Source organism: Entelurus aequoreus, linkage group LG22, assembly GCF_033978785.1.
Source record: "Entelurus aequoreus isolate RoL-2023_Sb linkage group LG22, RoL_Eaeq_v1.1, whole genome shotgun sequence".
Taxonomy (NCBI): domain Eukaryota; kingdom Metazoa; phylum Chordata; class Actinopteri; order Syngnathiformes; family Syngnathidae; genus Entelurus; species Entelurus aequoreus.
The window spans coordinates 29,653,439-29,675,395 of record NC_084752.1 but is presented as its reverse complement, the minus strand read 5'-3'; the positions used below and the strand labels follow the sequence as shown (position 1 = coordinate 29,675,395).

Sequence of the window (21,957 nt, the reverse complement as noted above, 5' to 3'; positions counted from 1 at the left end):
CTCAAAATATTTTTTCTTTAGAAAATGGATAATTTGCAACATTGTATGTGTTTGTTAGGATCTGTCGGTCTTGAACCCCAACATGCAAAGACGGCAGGGCCAGCGCAGGTAAACATGACTTTAAAGGCCTACTGAAACCCACTACTACCGACCACGCAGTTTGGTAGTTTATATATCAATGATGAAATCTTAACATTGCAACACATGCCAATACGGCCGGGTTAACTTATAAAGTGCAATTTTAAATTTCCCGGGAAACTTCCGGCTGAAAACGTCTCTGTATGATGACGTTTGCGCGTGACGTCACTGGTTGAACCAGACATTTTGGAATAGCACGGTAGCCAGCTTAAGTCGTCTGTTTTCATCGCTAAATTCCACAGTATTCTGGACATCTGTGTTGGTGAATCTTTTGCAATTTGTTCAATTAACAATGGAGACTGCAAAGAAGAAAGCTGTAGGTGGGATCGGTGTATTAGCGGCTGGCTACAGCAACACAACCAGGAGGACTTTGAGTTGGATAGCAGACACGCCACCGTGAGTACAGCTTTGGCTTCCAAACATTTGATCGCTTGCCCGTACGTGCGTGGCGCTATGTGCATGTCACGTACGTAACTTTGGGGAAATATATGTTTCTTGCCGACTCTGATGGCGGCCGGGGTGTCGTCGAAAGCTACAGCGCCCGCCGCCGCGTCGCTGTCCTCACCTTGACGTCCTCCGTCTCCGGGCCGCCGACCGCACCGATCATCGTGGTGAAGTCCTTCGTCGCGCCATCGATCGCTGGAACGCAGGTGAGCACGGGTGGTGATGAGCAGATGAGGGCTGGCGTAGGTGGAGAGCTAATGTTTTTAGCTTCTTTGCTTGTGATTCCTGTGCTAAGTTTTGCCTTAACTCCCTGTGCGACTGTGAAGCAGCTGGGATGAGAATCAGCACCTCCGAGTCCGAGTCCATGGTTCTCGCCCGGAAAAGGGTGGAGTGCCATCTCCGGGTTGGTGAGGAGACCCTGCCCCATGTGGAGGAGTTCAAGTACCTCGAAGTCTTGTTCACGAGTGAGGGAAGAGTAGATCGTGAGATCGACAGGCGGATCGGTGCGGCATCTTTAGTAATGCGGGCGCTGTATCGAACCGTTGTGGTGACGAAGGAGCTGAGCCGGAAGGCAAAGCTCTCAATTTACCGGTCCGTCTACTTTCCCATCCTCACCTATGGTCATGAGCTTTGGGTTATGGCCAAAAGGACAAGATCACGGGTACAAGCGGCCGGAATGAGTTTTCTCCGCCGGGTGGCGGTGCTCTCCCTTAGAGATAGGGTGAGAAGCTCTGCCATCCGGGCGGAGCTCAAAGTAAAGCTGCTGCTCCTCCACATGGAGAGGAGCCAAATGAGGTAGTTCGGGCATCTGGTCAGAATTTCGGAAGATGTGTTTTCATGCGCTACAATCTGAACGACTATTGGCATAAACCACCCGTCTCTGAAATTTAGATTTGAATGTGTGTGATTCCGAATGGCGTGTTTACATGAAGCATTTTACTCCAATTAAGCTTTTAATCCGATTAAATGTGTCCATGTGCACATGTGCACTATTGTAACACTGTACATAACTTTTTGTGTAAAAAATCACAAATAGACAGTATATGATATGTGCCTTTATTGAAATCTTTCAAGTAACACAACATCCTCTTGTTGCTCAATTTCCAGCTAGAAGATCAATGTCTCACCGAGATCCAATCTATATCAGAACTTGAAGGTTTGTTTACTGTATTTTCTAGACCAAGCCTGTGCAATTATTTTGACTCGGGGGCCAAATTTAGAGAAAGAAGTGTGTCTGGGGGCCGGCATATCTGATTTTTAGGAACACCAATGCAAAACCTCACAATGTCTGATTAAATGCTAAAAACAATATGACAGATCGCATGAAAAAACGGAATTTTAAATTTTTTTACTGAATGAGAATGTACATGTAAATAAAGAATGTAGGATTTACAATATTATCTATGAAGGATAAAACTCTGAATATTGACAACATATGAACATCACACCCCCTTTCGATCGACATATTTTACAATCAAGTGAAACGCAACAAAAATGCAACAAACAGCGAAATATGAACATGAAGGGTAAAAAAAACCCCAAAAAACCTACAATCTGATATAATTGATATATCACTAAGCTTAAGAACTTTCTTGTAAAAATCTCCTTCCGCGTCTGTCCCTGACACCCGCATTTCAGGCTGGCCGCTCTGGAAACGCTCTGTGGAAACCTTCCCCACCCACACTTCTTGGTGCCTCGTCTGAGCTGCTGTCACTTAGATTACCATAATAACTAATTAGATTACCATAGTAACTAATTAATTACCATATTAACTAGTATATCATGCAAAAGCACAGAGTCCAACCATTAAAATACTTTGTATAGTTCAAGACTTACGGTCATTTGAAAGCATTCCTGCACATCATAATGGCAGCTACAGTTTCCATTTTAAATATAATACCATTTTAAAATATTTAAATATTTGGGGATGTCCGGCGGGCCAGATTGAAAAGCTTAACGGGCCGCATGTGACCCCCGGGCCTTAATTTGCCCAGGTCTGTTCGAGACAATATGCCGTTACTTTTTCCTTTTTTTTTTTTTACCAAGCGTTCAACCCTGCGGATTATACAAAGGTGCGGGTAATCTATGAATTTTTCTTCACAAAGATAAATTAAGGAATTAGGATTAGGCAAACAATGTACTGAAATTATCCAATTTAAGAAACTGTTCAATTTTAAAGTGTTTGAAAAATTACAAGGAAGACTAATCCTGATAAGCATCTTCAACCTTACTAAAAAAGGAGAACTTTTTATTTATTTCATAAAGAATGAATAAAGACAGCAATGACTTTACTGTTTTGTTTGATCAGACGTTTTATAAGCACCGTTTGGAAACAATTAGGGTATGTAAATAATTAAAAAAAAAACTTTCTATATAGATATCTAATTTTACAACCTACCGGTATATGCAGCTTATAGTCCAGTGCGGCTAATGTATATAAAAAAAAAGGTTTTCTTCCAAAATTATACCGGTGCAGTTTATAGTCCTGAAAATGTGGTATATTCTGTTTATTTACCAGATGTTCACCACTGCAAACGCCATCCATATTAATAAACATCCTAAATGAATATCTTGCTGATTCTATTGATCAAAACTCATTACCTTTTAAATTCAGACTTTTATAAGCAGTTCTTATATTGATCGGGTGTTGTTGTTTTTTTACCTTGTGTGGGTGTACAATAAATTATGATGCGGTTAATTAGGGTAGTAAAATGTATTGGTAAATCCATAACAATGATTTTTTTCCCTACTGGTTTTCCTATGATTAATCAAACTATAACTACCAACATATGGCATGAATATTACAATACAAGTCCATACACTCAATCAAGAATCGCAATATAATATAATTTGATTTCCTTACAGCTTCAGTATAGTAAGTAAAACAAAGATTCAAACGTTTAAAGTAAATAATTTTGTATTATAATTTAAGATACACATGTTATATACTGTATGTATAAATCCTTCCCTGTGTCACATTTATTTCCAAAGTGGGAGTAGTACAGCAGTAATCCACAGACCATATGAGGTGCTGAGAGTGTGCCCCCCAGTGGACGTAACATTCATGGTTACATTAGCTGCAGGAACGGGTGCAGTAACAGGCGCAACTGTGGCGGACTCTCTGACCTGGCCAGCACAAAAGCCCACGTTTCCAACGTTGTCTACGGCAGACAGCTGTACTCTGCTTGCACAGCAGGAGGCCACGTAGGAGACCACGGTGATGTTCTCGCCCCCCGGTCCGACTAGTGTGCTCATGTTGAGGGTGCCGTTCCCTTCACGGAGGGTGATGCTTTCAATGCCCGTCCCATTGACGCCGTCGGTCACGTTGGCCACAAACTCCCACTGGGAGGCGGCACACAGTGAGGACGTACAGTTGGTGGATGTACTGAGCCCCTGGCACACTGGTCCTTTGACGTCAGTCACCTGGAGGACGGAGAGAAGAGGAGTGAACGAGTAATATGTAAATACGTGTCCTTAAAGGACCCTCTCCTTCGTGGAGGGGAGTGGGGAGGGGGCACAGGTTCGGTGGCCACGGATGAAGCGCTGGCTCTCCAGGGTCGGGACCCGGGGTGGACCGCTCGTCTGTGCATCGGTTGGGGACGTCTCTGCGCTGCTGACATGTCTCCGCTCGGGCATGGTCTCCTGCTGGCTCCACTATGGACTGGACTCTCACTATTATGTTAGATCCACTATGGATTAGACTCTCAGAATATTATGCTAGACCCACTCGACGTCCATTGCAACGGTCGCCCAGGTGACTATCTGCGGTCCCCTCCAAGGTTTCTCATTGTTATCCCATTGGGTTGAGTTTTTCCTTGCCCTGATGTGGGGTCTGAGCCGAGGATGTCATTGTGGCTTGTGCAGCCCTTTGAGACGCTCGTGATTTAGGGCTTTTTAAGTAAACATTGATTGATTGATTGATTGAGATAACTGAAATTTCACTAAAAAGTTCTCTTAATGTATATTTTGGATCAGAAAATAAATCTGGCAGTCACATTTAGTTTTTGGGTAATGGGTAGCTAAATAACTGTACTTGGAACGCTCCCTTTCCATCGCCAGACTGGATATGCCGTCCCCTCTTAGTGTGACGCCGTCTAAAAAACTATAGCCCATTTTCCCCGCATAGACGGTGTGGGTAAAGTCATGTAAAACTATTATTTTAATAATGTAACCGCGTGTTTGTGTCTACCTGGTCCATGTTTACTTCAAAACTGATATGGATAGCACTGGGGTCAGCAACCCGAAAAGTATCGAAATACATTTTGGTACCGGGACAACACTAGTTTACGATATCAATACTATTAAGCACAAGTGGGAGTAAGTCAATGTATTGCAAGTCTTAAGTACATTGCTCAGTGGCCTTGTGGTTAGAGTGTCCGCCCTGAGATCGGTAGGTCGAGTCATACCAAAGACTATAAAAATGGGACCCATTACCTCCCTGCTTGGCACTCAGCATAAAGGGTTGGAATTGGGGGTTAAATCACCAAATGATTCCCGAGTGTGGCCACCGCCGTTGCTCACTGCTCCCCTCACCTCCCAGGGGGTGATCAAGTGTAATGGGTCAAATGCAGAGGATATTTTTACCACACCTAGTGTGTGTGTGTGACTATCAGTGGTACTTAAACTTGTATCTTTATTATGTCTCAAGTGTTTAATCACAAATCAAGTCTGGAGACAAGACAGGTCAAACCAAGTCCTGGGTAAGTATTAGACACTTTGAGTTAAGTCACTGTCTTGGTATTTCAAGTCCTTCCAAGTCATTGACACTATTACAGTAATCAGGGGTGTCAAACTTCTTTTAGCTCAGTTTACTTTGTCTTACTTAGGCCAAAAATAGAACAAACACATTCTGAAAATATTACAATAAAACTATAGAACAAAATCCCGGCAGAGGTAAAGTTTAGATCCATGAAGGAAAGAAGAAAGTGAATGAATGTTTATAACTGAATATATTTACATAAAAATTTGTTTTCTTTAGTATTTTTTATTTTTTGGGATGAATTAAGTAACATTTGTGACAACCTTTTTCCCAACACAATATAGAATGTGAGATAGAACAGGATAATGCATACATTGAGCATTTGTTTTCAAAGCGGTTACAAAAAAGTAGGACCCCAAAAATATACTGTGGGACCCCATTTTTATGGAACGTTCCTAGCGCCAACACTGATGGAGTATTGGTGCGTGCAAAACAGCAGCAGGCGGCTTCTAATACTAATCAAATATCATCCATAGTTCATTCATCCGGCCCACGGGCCTTGACTTTGACACATAGGCAGTAAGTCATCACTGGGGCTTGATTAACATGCCACTTTACTGAACCATGATTAAATTAATTGGATTTACCATTCATATGTACATGACATTCTTAATCATAATTAATCCTGAATGACCTGAGATTAGTTGATAATTTGCTTGTTTTAAGATAATTAAAGTGAAGGCAGGGACGTGAGAGTCATTACACACAAACCTGTTTTTTTGTGATGTGTTTATTGGTAATTATTCTCCCCACTGTTAGTTGCTAGTTAGTATGTGTTTTACTTTTACTTTTGTTTTTTGTGTGGTGTTTTAATTTCATGGAACCGTGAATTTAGACTAAATAGTGAAGTCCGTGTTTTGCAGCTTGTCTGCGGCTATTATCAAATTTAGATGCTAAGGATTTTTTTTACTGGAGAGACTGTACAATGACAACAAGAAATATCTAAACAGTGTCATAAGCTATCATTGATATTTATTTGCGGTTTCTGCGACATGACCTGGCGGTTATTCTGCTACGTAAATTTGACACGTGGGCAAGATCTTCACAGTTATTTCGACTTTGTATTCAAACTAATTTTACCTACTACAGCCATGGACACATTTTGTAGAACACCCTCACCTAGTCTCTCGAGTCTTAAAGGCCTACTGAAATGACATTTTTTTATTTAAACGGGGATAGCAGATCCATTCTGTGTGTCATACTTGATCATTTTGCGATATTGCCATATTTTGCTGAAAGGATTTAGTAGAGAACATCGACGATAAAGTTCGCAAGCCTTGCCTGTACCGGAAGTAGCGTGACGTCGCAGGTTGAAAGGCTCCTCACATTTCCCATTGTTTTCAATGCAGTGAGAGCGATTCGGACCGAGAAAGCGACGATTACCTCATTAATTTGAGCCAGGATGAAAGATTTGTGGATGAGGAACGTGAGAGTGAAGGACTACAGTGCAGTGCAGGACGCATCTTTTTTCGCACTGACCGTAACTTAGGTACAAGGGCTCATTGGATTCCAGACTCTCCCCTTTTTCTATTGTGGATCACGGATTTGTATTTTAAACCACCTCGGATACTATATCCTCTTGAAAATGAGAGTCGAGAACGCGAAATGGACATTCACAGTGACTTTTATCTCCACAACAATACATCGGTGAAAAAATTTAGCTACGGAGCTAACGTGATAGCATCGGGCTTAACTGCATATAGAAACAAAAGAAATAAACCCCTGACTGGAAGGATAGACAGAAAATCAACAATACTATTAAACCATGGACTTGTAAATACACGGTTAATGCCTCCAGCTTGGCGAAGCTTAACAATGCTGTTGCTAACGACGCCATTGAAGCTAACTTAGCAATGGGACCTCACAGAGCTATGCTAAAAACATTAGCTATCCACCTACGCCAGCCAGCCCTCATCTGCTCATCAACACCCGTGCTCACCTGCAGTCCAGCGATCGACGGTGCGATGAAGGACTTCACCCGATCATCCGTGCGGTCGGCGGCTAGCGTCGGAGAGCGTCTGCTATCCAAGTCAAAGTCCTCCTGCTTGTGTTGCTGGAGCCAGCCGCTAATACACCGATCCCACCTACAACTTTCTTCTTTGCAGTCTTCATTGTTCATTAAACAAATTGCAAAAGATTCACCAACACAGATGTCCAGAATACTGTGGAATTTTGAGATGAAAACAGAGCTTTTTGTATTGGATTCAATGTGTCCGCATACTTCCGTTTCAACGATTGACGTCACGTGCATACGTCATCATACATAGACGTTTTCAACCGGAAGTTTAGCGGGAAATTTAAAATTGCACTTTATAAGTTAACCCGGCCGTGTTGGCATGTGTTGCAATGTTAAGATTTCATCATTATTATATATTCTATCAGACTGCGTGGTTGGTAGTGGTGGGTTTCAGTAGGCCTTTAAGAAGTTGCGAAGAAGTCTGAGTCAAGTCAAGAGTCAGTGATGTCAAAGTCCAAGTAGAGTTGCAGGTCTTTGATGATAATGTGTTGTTAAGTCGAGTCCAAAGTAATCAAAACTGCAACTGAAGACACCACCGTGGCAAAAAGTGACAAAAACCTGTAATGTCATGTAATATACAGAATAATTTGGCGTAGGTTCTGGCTTAGTATTTCTCCCCTTGAGGATATTTAGTTAATTTCAAACAAATTACGCGCAAAAATAACATGATGCTACCAAAACACCAGTGGTGTGGCGTCAGAGCCAGCAAGGCCTTCTCTGCTGGCCTAACATAACCAGAAATCATGATCATAATTAAAGATACAATTATTTTTTCATTTACTTCCCCTTAATATCTAAAATTATTGATATTCTCTTCATGTCATATTATGCTCCTTCCACTGCTGTTTTTTTTAGTTTTAGTTTGTATCCAATCAGAATTCAGCTAGCTTATGTTGCCATGTACCAAATCTGCCAGACGTCTTGAGAATCAACAATGCGGGCGTCCGTGCACTGTAAGTGAACGGTGACATTCAGGTGATAGACAGTTGCGATAGCCAATCAGATCACGAGTTGTTGTCACGTTGAACGTGACATTTCGGCGTCCTGTGATTGGATACTCACCGGGACCGTTAGCGGGTGCATTTGAGAACACATAGAGTTGAGAGACAGTCAGATCACAAGTTATTAACAGTAGCTTTTCTGTTACAACTAACCGGAAGTTGCATAAGCCCAGCAGAGAAATTTAGAGTATGTTTTAATTGCTGATGCATTTTAATTGATTTTTAAATGCGCCAGAAAATAACCCATTTTGTACACTGTTGATGTGATGCAATACTCAGTAGTGTGTAAATGTGTTTCTGTACAGTATTTCTCCAGCAATGGTCATCTGGTGACAAAAATGATGGTATTTTGAGAGGTAATCATTGAAGTCGAACAGCACTGAAGGCCTAGGTGGGAAACGCAGACCCGCCACTGCAAAACACATATTACTCTATATGAAATTGACCCAGTCACAAACCGGAAAAGTCAGCCGGCTAATGCAGGCCTGCCCACATTTTGGAGCTAAAAAAGTGGGCGTTCTAAAATGTGCTGAAACTCGTTAGACAACAAGCCTTAAATTATTTTTGTTTCTATTTTGGGAAATGTAGACATAAGTTATAGGTCATTAAGTGCCAATGTTGTCAGCATTAGAGGGGCCCTTTAAAGTATAGGCTCCATTATAATAATGTATACACAGAAGCAAAATCCATAACGGACACTATTTTGTAAACTACTTACAACTTTACTCACATTCTAAAAAATAAATACATCTGCATCTATTTGTGTTTTGAAATCTCTAATAATATAAGGAAGCCTGTTCAAACAATATTAATGTATTGGTTAACTCCACCAGTTACTCTTTACCACAATCCAGAGGTTTTCAATGGAGAACAGGTCTGTAGATGACAAGGTCTTCATCATGTGGTCCTCCATTCACACCCTCACTGAATGGAATGTTCAATGCAGGAGTTGGGGAAGCAATTTTTATCCCGGGACAATTTTTGTATTTTTGTGCCTTGATAATGTCAAAGTCAGTGAAGGTGTGGCTGGAGGATCAACAGATCACAGACCCTGTAATGGCCGGTCTAATTTCAGGACATTTGATTCTGTGGAACACGTTCCAATTTATTTTTAGCCAGCTTGTATATCCATCCATCCATCCATCTTCTTCCGCTTATCCGAGGTCGGGTCGCGGGGGCAGCAGCTTAAGCAGGGAAGCCCAGACTTCCCTCTCCCCAGCCACTTCGTCCAGCTCCTCCCGGGGGATCCCGAGGCGTTCCCAGGTCAGCCGGGAGACATAGTCTTCCCAACGTGTCCTGGGTCTTCCCCGGGGCCTCCTGCCGGTCGGACGTGCCCTAAACACCTCCCTAGGGAGGCGTTCGGGTGGCATCCTGACCAGATGGCCGAACCACCTCAACTGGCTCCTCTCGATGTGGAGGAGCAGCAGCTTTACTTTGAGCTCCCCCCGGATGGTAGAGCTTCTCACCCTATCTCTAAGGGAGAGCCCCGCCACCCGGCGGAGGAAACTCATTTCGGCCGCTTGTACCCGTGATCGTGTCCTTTCGGTCATAACCCAAAGCTCATGACCATAGGTGAGGATGGGAACGTAGATCGACCGGTAAATTGAGAGCTTTGCCTTTCGGCTCAGCTCCTTCTTCACCACAACGGATCGATACAGCGTCCGCATTACTGAAGACGCCGCACCGATCCGCCTGTCGATCTCACGATCCACTCTTCCCTCACTCGTGAACAAGACTCCGAGGTACTTGAACTCCTCCACTTGGGGCAGGGTCTCCTCCGCAACCCGGAGATGGCACTCCACCCTTTTCCGGGCGAGAACCATGGATTCGGACTTGGAGGTGCTGATTCTCATCCCAGTCGCTTCACACTCAGCTGGGAACCGATCCAGCGAGAGCTGAAGATCCTGGCCAGATGAAGCCATCAGGACCACATCATCTGCAAAAAGCAGAGACCTAATCCTGCAGCCACCAAACCAGATCCCCTCAACGCCTTGACTGCGCCTAGAAATTCTGTACATAAAAGTTATGAACAGAATCGGTGACAAGGGCAGCCTTGGCGGAGTCCAACCCTCACTGGAAACGTGTCCGACTTACTGCTGGCAATGCAGACCAAACTCTGGCACTGATCATACAGGGAGCAGACCGCCACAATCAGACAGTCCGATACCCCATACTCTCTGAGCACTCCCCACAGGACTTCCCGAGGGACACGGTCGAATGCCTTCTCCAAGTCAACAAAACACATGTAGACTGGTTGGGCAAACTCCCATGCACCCTCAAGGACCCTGCCGAGAGTATAGAGCTAGTCCACAGTTCGACGACCAGGACGAAAACCACACTGTTCCTCCTGAATCCGAGGTTCGACTATCCGGCGTAGCCTCCTCTCCAGCACACCTGAATAGACCTTACCGGGAAGGCTGAGGAGTGTGATCCCACGATAGTTAGAACACACCCTCCGGTTCCCCTTCTTAAAGAGAGGAACCACCACCCTGGTCTGCCAATCCAGAGGTACCGCCCCCGATGTCCACGCGATGCTGCGGAGTCTTGTCAACCAAGACAGCCCCACAGCATCCAGAGCCTTAAGGAACTCCGGGCGGATCTCATCCACCCCCGGGGCCTTGCCACCGAGGAGCTTTTTAACTACCTCAGCAACCTCAGCCCCAGAAATAGGAGAGCCCACCACAGATTCCCCAGGCACTGCTTCCTCATAGGAAGACGTGTTGGTGGGATTGAGGAGGTCTTCGAAGTATTCCCTCCACCGATCCACAACATCCGCTGTCGAGGTCAGCAGAACACCATCCTCACCGTACACGGTGTTGATATTGCACTGCTTCCCCTTCCTGAGGCGTCGGATGGTGGTCCAGAATCGCTTCGAAGCCGTCCGGAAGTCGTTTTCCATGGCTTCCCCGAACTCCTCCCATGTCCGAGTTTTTGCCTCCGCAACCGCCGAAGCCACACACCGCTTGGCCTGTCGGTACCTGTCCGCTGCCTCAGGAGTCCTATGAGCCAAAAGAACCCGATAGGACTCCTTCTTCAGCTTGACGGCATCCCTCACCGCCGGTGTCCACCAACGGGTTCTAGGATTACCGCCACGACAGGCACCAACTACCTTGCGGCCACAGCTCCAATCAGCCGCCTCGACAATAGAGGTGCGGAACATGGTCCATTCGGACTCAATGTCCAGCACCTCCCTCGTGACATGTTCAAAGTTCTTCCGGAGGTGGGAATTGAAACTCTCTCTGACAGGAGACTCTGCCAGACGTTCCCAGCAAACCCTCACAATGCGTTTGGGCCTGCCAGGTCTGTCCGGCATCCTCCCCCACCATCGCAGCCAACTCACCACCAGGTGGTGATCGGTAGAAAGCTCCGCCCCTCTCTTCACCCGAGTGTCCAAAACATGAGGCCGCAAATCCGACGACACAACTACAAAGTCGATCATGGAACTGCGGCCTAGGGTGTCCTGGTGCCAAGTGCACATATGGACACCCTTATGTTTGAACATGGTGTTCGTTATGGACAATCCGTGACGGGCACAAAAGTCCAATAACAAAACACTGCTCGGGTTCAGATCCGGGCAGCCATTCTTCCCAATCACGCCTCTCCAGGTTTCACTGTCGCTGCCAACATGAGCGTTGAAGTCCCCCAGTAGAACGAGGGAATAACCCGGGGGAGCACTCTCAAGTACTCCCTCTAGTGAATCCAAAAAGGGTGGGTACTCTGAGCTGCGGTTTGGCGCGTAAGCGCAAACCACAGTCAGGACCCGTCCCCCCACCCGAAGGCGGAGGGAAGCTACCCTCTCGTCCACCGGGTTGAACTCCAACATGCAGGCTCTGAGCCGGGGGGCAACAAGAATTGCCACCCCAGCCCGTCGCCTCTCACTGCCGGCAACGCCAGAGTAAAAGAGAGTCCAGCCCCTCTCGAGAGAACTGGTTCCAGAGCCCTTGCTGTGCGTCGAAGTGAGTCCGACTATGTCTAGTCGGAACTTCTCCACCTCGCGCACTAGCTCAGGCTCCTTCCCCCCCCAGCGAGGTGACGTTCCACGTTCCAAGAGCTAGCTTCTGTAGCCGAGGATCGGACCGCCAAGTGCCCTGCCTTCGGCTTCCGCCCAGCTCACATCGCACCCGACCTCTATGACCCCTGCTATGGGTGATGAGCCCATTGGAGGGGGAACCCACGTTGCCTCTTCGGGCTGTGCCCGGCCGGGCCCCATGGGGACAGGCCCGGCCACCAGGTGCTCGCCATCATGCCCCACCTCCGGAGGGGGGCTCCGGTGACCCGCGTCCGGGCGAGGGAAATCTGGGTCCATAGTTTTTATTTCTCATTGAGGTCTTCGAGCTGCTCTTTGTCTGATCCCTCACCTAGGACCAGTTTGTCTTGGGAGACCCTACCAGGGGGCATAAAGCCCCCGGACAACATAGCTCCTAGGATCATTGGGACACGCAAACTCTTCTACCACGGTAAGGTGGCAGCTCAGAGAGGAGCCAGCTTGTATAATTTAACAATATTACTGAAATAATGGACCCGGACATTGTATTGCTTGTTTCGCTTACCTTAGCAGCAACGGAGAACCTAAGGACAACATAGTTGATATCGGTGGCAGCTGCATCCTCCGCCTCAATCGTAAGTGTCACGTCTGTTCCAGATGTCGCAGTGTCAGGTGCTGTTAGAGTCACTGTGCCGTTAGCTTTTCCACCATTGCCCTCTTCTATAGTGACAGAGCTGGGCGATGAGGAGTCAAAGCTGCGGTCATTGGTCGCTCGCACCGTGAACATCCCGTTTGCAGTTTCATTGACGACTCCACCACTTGTTGTGGCGATGGTGAAAGGAATGGAGACAGTAGAGCCTGGTTCTATGTTGGTACTGTTGGCTTGGGCCTGGAAAAGTTCAAAGAAAATAGCAAGTTGTCTGATATTTGTAGTTTGTTTTATTGAATTCAAAACTGGGTGTGCATCAAACAAGACCACGGTCATTTCACGGGAAAGAGATGGTCTCAGTTTATGTGCTAACAAAACCTGATGTGCGATATGTGTCAGTTTAGCTGAACGAACGCTGCACAGACCAAAGACATGCCCAGTATTAAGATGACAGAGGTAAGCATCCAGTGTGAAGGCTAAGCAAAGCAAAATGGTGCGAACACACCCTCAGTCTGTTTCCATGCACTAAATTAGTCTGATTTCTCAAATAGTTTGGGATTTTGTATTTTCACACCTACATGTGAAGTCCAAGTGTCCATGCACTCTCTCTAATGCGACTATTGGTCATACGCCATGTGCCTCCCGTGCACTGGGGGGCGCTTATTTCCTTTTAGCACGGATAAATATTGCTTTTCCGGTTGACCTACTGCAGGGGTGCTCATTACGTCGATCGCGAGCTACCGCTCGACCGCGGAGGGTGTGTCAGTCGATCGCCAGCCAGGCATTAAAAAAATAGTCCTAAAAATGACCGATCATAAATCTTCAGTATGACGTCACTTTCGTCACTTGATTGACATTCACGGCACCCGAGGGTCTTCTGAGATGACGCTGGCTGCTGCCAGCTCATTATTAAGAAAAAAATTACCGACAGGAAGGTGAGAAACACTTTTTATTTCAGCAGACTCTGGCGCCGTACCTGTCGTCAAAACTCCAAAGACCGACTGCAAAGTTGCACGATAAAAGCTCTGCTTCATCCTGCCTGCGCTAACAAAATAAGAGTCTCAGAAAGCTGGCGTGCACAAGCTAGCAAGCTACGGAGTTTGCCGCCAATGTATTTCTTGTAAAGTGTATACAAAGGAGTACGGAAGCTGGACAAATAAGATGCCAAAAACCAACCACTTTCATAAGGTATTGGACAGAAAGGATGACTTTTTTTCTCCTCCATTTGAAAATGCGGACGTTATCAGCACCACTGTCTGATTCCTATCAATGCAAGTCATCACAATCAGGTAATACACCAACTTATATTCTTGTCTTCATGAAAGAAAGGAATCTATATGTGTTAAACATGCTTGCATCATCTTTAAACACCTTTAACTTGTTAACAATATTAACTATATGTGTTAAACATGCTTGTATTATCTTTAAACACCTTTAACTTGTTAACAATATTAACTATATGTGTTAAACATGCTTGCATTATCTTTAAACACCTTTAACTTGTTAACAATATTAACTGTATGTATTAAACATTCTTGTATTATCATTAAACACCTTTAATTTATTAACAATATTAACTATATGTGTTAAACATGCTTGTATTATCTTTAAACACCTTTAACTTGTAAACAATATTAACTATATGTGTTAAACATGCTTGCATTATCATTAAACACCTTTAACTTGTTAACAAAAACATATATTTCATAAATAAGTAAATATAAATTATATATATGAATGAGGTAGATTGCCGCGACTTGATCAATTGAAAAGTAGCTCGCCTGCAGAAAAAGTGTGAGCACCCCTGATCTACTGTATATGACTTCACACTAGGTGTCTTTGGTTTCCAACCCTACCTCTGTTGTGATGTCCGCGGTAATATTGGCAAAGATTAGATATATTACGTCTCTAATGGCTATGCCGATGTTAAATAGCTGACAGCATCAAACAAATATCTCAGATCCGTTGCCTGGATCATAGTTTGTTTACGTTTGATTTCACTTCTTGGCTTAATTCTGTTTCAGCACCCCTGTTTTGTGTCTCCTTGGTTGCCATGGCTATTCATTGTTGTGACCTGCTTCTGTTTAGTGTTCGGGACGCTCACCTGTTTCCGGGCACTAATCAGAGAGCTATTTAGTCCTGCCTTTCGCCGCACTCGGTCTGGTGCTTTTGTTTGCTCTCATGCGACAAGTGACGTTCCCGTTCCTGCTCCTAGTGTTTTGGTCCAGCTCCCTTTTGGCTAAGCCATTCTTGTTTTCTTTGTGCCGTGGGCACCGCGCTGCATATTTTTGTGGTGATTTATGGAATAAATCATTCTTCTTACCGGCAAGCTGTTTCCTGACGTTCCTCCGCATCTTGGAAAGACGACCTCCGGCATCGTCATGCCCCGGTACCGTAACAAATTGCGCTACGAACATGACGCTACTGCCAAGAATGTATCGGAGCGGATGCAGGTTTGAAGCAAAGAAAGACTGGCGAAATAGTTTTTTTGAAATACTTTTTTTACAGATAATCATGGAAACAAAACTTGTGAATGTCTCGGAGTTAATACATAAGGCAGCAAAGGCTCTGTGAATTTGATGGAAGGAGTTTTAAAGGAAAACATTGTTCGTGCCACGGCCGAAAAAGTTCCAGATGAAGGTTGCTCTTGCTCTGGACTAACTTGACAGTTGTGTGAAATACAGAGTTATTGCTAATCAGTTTGGAGTGCACAAATGCAGCGTGAAGAGTTTGGTATACGTTTTATTATTCGCCTTGTAATATATAATAGGTGAATCACACACAACCCCTCGAGAGATCTGGTTTCCAATCGCATAATCCAGGTATGTTAGTCTGGTTTTTCAAAAATTGAACACAATCGAATTAAGGCCTTGCCATGGGTTGTAGATTGCTTGTAGAATGGACTGAATTCAACTTGAGGGTTAAATTATTGTGAATAGTTCTACTTTGTTAGTAAACTGTCACTCATAGTTCAGTGGTTTATTCGGCCAATATGGGTTCAGTTCCCATTCAGTGATGGTGTAAATGTGAGCATGAATGGTTGTTTGTCTACAGCACATATGCCCTGTGATTGACCGGCGACCAGCGTGTAGTCTGCCGGAATAGACTCCCACTCTTGTGAGCCTGAACATGATAAGCAGCATAGAACATAGATGGATGGTTCAGAACTGAAAGTGTTTGATCTTACAGTCACGGAGAGGCTGGAAGTCTTGAGTTGAGTGGAAGCCTGCCTCTGGAAGCTGACTGGAGTCGACTTTGTCAATGAGCTGCTGTCGTCTCCTCTCAGTCTGACCACAAAGTCACCTGCTGGAAGCTCGCTGAATGTCACCAGGAAGTTACCACCCCCTAAAGACTGTGGCGAAAAGGACAATGATGATTTTGTCAGAGGATGTGAAAAGTTTACCGGCTTTATATGGAGGGTCAAACAGGAGAGCATATATCAAATAAATATGGTAAACAAATATGATAAATATTTTTATACTTTTACATGAAATAGTATTTAAACATTTCAGAAAAATCCTTAAAAATGTCAATACAATTAAAAATTTTAATACATTTGTTATTATTTATTTAATTTTGCCTGATTTGACCCACCATAATTTATTCCTAGTAATATTCAAATTTACGTCAAATTAAGTATTGGGGACAAGGACTTTGACTTGTGGCAGTGCAAAGTCATATCGGAGGATGACAAAACGTTTAATTTAAGTTAAGTGCCTCAATTTCGGGTGTTGGCCAACTTTGTGTGTGTGATACAGAAATTTGTTATTTTTGTTTCTTTAGTTTGGGTCAAGGTACACCATATTTTGACATCTTGCTACTATTGTTGTCCCGATACCAATATTTTGGTACCGGTACCAAATTTATTTTGATACTTTTCTGTACTTTTCTAAATAAAGGGGACCACAAAAAATTGCATTATTGGCTTTATTTTGACAAAAAAAATCTTACAATAAATTAAACATATGTTTCTTATTGCAAGTTTGTCCTTAAATAAAATAGTGAACATACAAGACAACTTGTCTTTTATTAGTAAGTAAGCAAACAAAAGTTCCTAATTAGTCTGCTGACATATGCAATAACATATTGTGTCATTTATCATTCTATTATTTTGTCAACATTATTAAGGACAAGTGGTAGAAAACAAATTATTAATCTACTTGTTCATTTACTGTTAGTGTCTGCTTACTTTCTCTTTTAACATGTTCTGTCTACACTTCTGTTAAAATGTAATAATCACTTATTCTTCTGGCTATACCACAAATTTGGGTATCAATCCGGTACCAAGTCGTTACAGGATCATACATTGTGAATTATATTTATATAGCACTTTTCTCTAGTGACTCAAAGCGCTTTACATTGTGAAACCTAATATCTAAGTTACTCTTTTAAACCAGTGTGGGTGGCACTGGGAGCAGGTGGGTAAAGTGTCTTGCCCAAGGACACAACGGCAGTGACTAGGATGGCAGAAGCGGGGATCGAACCTAGAACCCTCAAGTTGCTGGCACGGCCACTCTACCAACTGAGCTAAACCGCCCCCATTGGTCATATTCAAAGTCCTCATGTGTCCAGGGACATATTTCCTGAGTTTATAATCATAATATACATTTTTTTTAAACGAAAGAAGATGTGATGCCAAAAAATATTGACGTAATCATAGTGGTATCGACTACAAACGCTACTGCACTTGGAACAATTTCCCTTGTGGATCATTAGAGTTTGTCTAAGTCTAAGTCTAAGTCTATCATTACAGTGGATGTCAGGTGTAGATCCACCAATGGTGTTTGTTTACATTTTGACGCCGGTGAGCTACGGTGTGTAGTGAAGCATGTTTAGCTATTCCTCGTCCTGCAGGGATGATACTTGTAAGAATCTTACTTTATTTGTCGCCATGGAGACCAGGATTAGTGATTTAGAAGTAGCTAAAACACTGCCGACTGGAGCCGGACTTTAGCCACTAGCTAGCTAGCCATGTCTTAAAGCACCTCTTCCCGAGGGCGTTTCAGTGTTATAGTTTCACCTTTATAGTTAGTTTTTTAGGCCAAAATGCGTTCGTTCTCCCTTTTCTGTTTACACACTGTGTCTGCTTGTAAGTACTCGGTGATTGTGCGCTGCCGAACATGCTCCTCTGCTTGTAAACCAGCTGACACAACGTGACGACGAAGGGGGTGCGAGTTGGGGTTTGGCGGATCGGTACTTTTCAGAGGCGGTATAGTACCGAATGTGATTAATTAGTATCGCGGTACTATACTAATACCGTCCAACCCTACTTGCTACAAATGACAACTTCCTTCTTTTTTAGGTACATGCCTGTATTGTCCCGTTGATTTCTGTTGGTCCTGAGCTGTCATACAGTGTGACATCTGGAGCTTTTACGCTGTCACTTCCTGTCACCGTGACCAAGAGGCTGGCATTACCACCTGAAAGTTTGCATAAGAGAGACGAGGTTCTTTTCTTTTTCTTTGATTCTTGATAAATGGAAAAAAAGAGCACAATGATGAAACTGAAGATATTTGACCTGAAAGAGGTCGACTTTCCTTCAGAAAAAAGTCTGAATGGACTCCTTCGCGGGCTTCCACAAGGTTGTAGATGAAGTTCACTGAACTTTGACCTGATTTTGGCATTGGTAAAACCAATATTTACAATGGTTAGCATATTCACAACACCTTCATCTTGCCATTCTACGACTGACCTGTGACTTTTACAGAGTAAGGATCATTGGAGTCTACTTTTATTTCCCACAGTCCGGTCTCACTATCGTTGTTGAGGCTTAGTCGCCGAAGGTTACCTGCCGAGGTCAAAGATGCCAACGGTCCACTGGACTCGCCGGAGCTCTGAGATACACCTGCGTCGGGAGAAAAGGACGGTTGAAGAAGCACAAACAGTGCTGGTGCGGAGTAAAAGGACATTTACCCGAGGGGCTGGTGAGATTAAAGGTGAGAGATGCAGCTCCTGTGATGTAGACGGTTAAGTTTTGTAGTGAACCATCAACCGTAAACGTAAAATTATCAGGCTTTCCAGGACTCCCTGCTTGAAAAATGGTCACCTGAAAGAGAACATGAGCATGAACTGTTTTTACTCATCCTGTACTTTATTGATGGGTGTCCGTCCTCCATTCTCCTCTTACCACGGCACTGGCCGAGGAGTCCTCTATAACACTCGTCGCCATGGCGAGATCGGCCTTGCTGACCTCGATGACCTGACCTCCAGATGCTCGGGAAAGGTCACGGTACAGCTGGGCATCTGCTTGGCTTATAGCCCTCCTGCGCCGACTGGCCAGGACGTCCGTCAGCATGAATGTTACCTAATTTTGTTCAAACACAGTTTTATTAGAAAAATGAATCAATTAAAAAATTAAGATACGTTTACATTAGCAAAGATTATCACTTTGCACAATAACATATATCTGCTTTTCACATGATACACTGATATGTATGCCCATACATTATTATAGAGCGTTTTCTATTGGGGCTCCAGTACTCTGGAATGCCCTCCCAGTAACAGTTAGAGATGCTACCTCAGTAGTAGCATTTAAGTCCCATCTTAAAACTCATTTGTATACTCTACCTTTAAATAGACCCCCTTTTCAGACCAGTTGATCTGCCGTTTGTTTTCTTCTCTCCTCTGCTCCCCTCTCCCTTGGGGAGGGGGAGTTGCACAGGTCAGGTAGCCATGGATGAAGTGCTGGCTGTCCGGAGTCGGGACCCCGGGTGGACCGCTAACCTGTGCATTGGTTGGGGACATCTCTGCGCTGCTGACCCGTCTCCGCTCGGGGCGGTTTCCTGCTGGCCCCACTATGGACTGGACTCTCCCTGATGTGTTGGATCCACTGTGGACTGGACTTTCACAATATTATGTCAGACCCACTCGACATCCATTGCTTTTGGTCTCCCCTAGAGGGGGGGGGGGGGGGGGGTTACCCACATATGCGGTCCTCTCCAAGGTTTCTCATAGTCATTCACATCGACGTCCCACTGGGTGAGTTTTTCCTTGCCCGTATGTGGGCTCTGTACCGAGGATGTCGTTGTGGCTTGTGCAGCCCTTTGAGACACTTGTGATTTAGGGCTATATAAATAAACATTGATGATTGATTCATTGATTGACATTAGTCCATCTCAAGTGCACACATTGCGCCCAATCTACTAAAGCACACGTGTCAAACTCAAAGCCCAGGGGCCAAATTTGGCACTAAAATAATAAGAGTCAATAAATAATTGTATCATTTACTAAATGTAATCTTTTCATTGTGACAGACAGATATACATGTATTGCATGCTATTTAAGTTAAATTTAAAGTACCAATGATTGTCACACATACACGAGGTGTGGCTAAATTATTCTCTGCATTTGACCCATCACCCTTGATCACCCCCTGGGAGGTGAGGGGAGCAGTGAGCAGCAGCGGTGGCCGAACCTGGGAATCATTTTTGGTGATTTAACCCCCAATTCCAACCTTTGATGCTGAGTGTCAAGCAGGGAGGTAATGGGTCCCATTTTTATAGTCTTTGGTATGACTCGGCCGGGGTTTGAACTCACAACCTACCGATCTCAGGGTGGACACTCTAACCACTAGGCCACTTTATTGAGTATATTTTTAACTTTTGTCAGAATAATTGTATTTAAGTTATCACAAAACTTTGTGTTGCCATGAGTTCCCGGCGAGAAGACAAAAGCTGTCTTTGATCCTACCAAGAAGAAGGCTTGTAAAACTCCACTGTGTAGGATGGGAAGCAACATGAAGGTGTTCTGTTTCTTTGATGTATTGTAATCCACAGAAATATTTTGTCTTGACCAGAGAACTACAAAGTGGAGAGAAAGCAGAACCTGCCCAAGCTCCAGGCACCTCTTCTTTGAACTGTTTTACAACCTTTTCTTTGAACTGTTTTACGACCTTTTCTTTGAACTGTTTTGTAACCAAGGGCAACGGCTGTTTACGACCCCCCTCCCTTAGAAACAGCTGTTGCCATGTAATCAGGGAAAGTCCAAATAAAAGAGGGGGCGTACAATCTTTCGCGTGGTGAGACACTGTCCAAGGTTACAGTGTCTATGCGTTTCTCCTCATTGAGCTAAATTGAATTCTGTCTCTGTTTAATTCCTTGCTTCTTGTCTTGTTTAATAGATGTCATCAGTGTTTGAACCTGACAACTTTATTATCTAATAATGCAACAAATATAATACTATCATGAATTTAAAACTTTTTAAAAATTAAAACAAAAAAATATCTGCTTGAATTATATCAAAGCAAGTAATTCATCAAATTGTACACTGTAGAAATGACAATAGATTTTACAGTAAAAACAAACAAACTGGCATCTCAGTTGCCAGGATTTTACAGTAAAAAAATCCCTATAGTATGGTTTTTCCATTTACAGTAATATGCTGTAAAATCCATCGTACATTTTATGGTGAAGCTGCCAGTTTTTGTTTTTTTTACTAAATAAATGTATCATTTTTACAGTTTATGTAATACAAATATAATAATCAATGGTACATCAATTAATTTTATAGTATGAGGTGAATTCTTATACATTTATATTCATAAATTATATACGGTTACTGCCCTCTTAGGGCAGCCATAACTGCGATGGGGCCCTCAGTGTAACCGTGTTCAACACCCCTGTACTTAAGGCTTGTGTGACTCAAAACATGGGCAAACTCGATAGCGAACACAAAGCTGATCTACTAAGCTCGTGCACAGAATATTGCATCTCCTAAATGAGCACAATTCATTTAGCCCGTCTGTCCACATGAATTTGCAGAATACACGCTGATTGAAATGTGGACTCGTCAGACTACAGAACATTTTTCCACTTTGCATCATTCCATCTTAGGAGCTCGGACCCAGCGAAGCCGGCGCCGTTTCTGGGTGTTATTGACAAATGGCTTTCGCTTTGCATAGTAGAGTTTTAACTTGCACTTCCAGATGTAGCGACAAACTGAAGTTACTGATAGGAGTTTTCTGAA

At 43.8% G+C, this 21,957-nt stretch overlaps 1 protein-coding gene across 1 annotated transcript in view; it reads right to left on the bottom strand.

Annotated features, from left to right (window-relative positions):
- Window positions 1–1,637: 1,637 nt before the first annotated feature.
- The window catches only part of LOC133639489 (von Willebrand factor A domain-containing protein 7-like), a 43,486-nt gene continuing 23,166 nt past the window's right edge, over window positions 1,638–21,957 (bottom strand). Inside the window, exons 11-18 of the mRNA XM_062032808.1 lie at window positions 19,121–19,297; window positions 18,907–19,039; window positions 18,686–18,838; window positions 18,512–18,604; window positions 18,304–18,413; window positions 16,181–16,345; window positions 12,910–13,233; window positions 1,638–4,005 (exon numbers count right to left, since the gene is read on the bottom strand). Of these exons, the coding sequence (XP_061888792.1) occupies window positions 3,562–4,005; window positions 12,910–13,233; window positions 16,181–16,345; window positions 18,304–18,413; window positions 18,512–18,604; window positions 18,686–18,838; window positions 18,907–19,039; window positions 19,121–19,297 (1,599 nt within the window). The 3' untranslated portion in view covers window positions 1,638–3,561. The remainder of the gene's footprint in view (window positions 4,006–12,909; window positions 13,234–16,180; window positions 16,346–18,303; window positions 18,414–18,511; window positions 18,605–18,685; window positions 18,839–18,906; window positions 19,040–19,120; window positions 19,298–21,957) is intronic.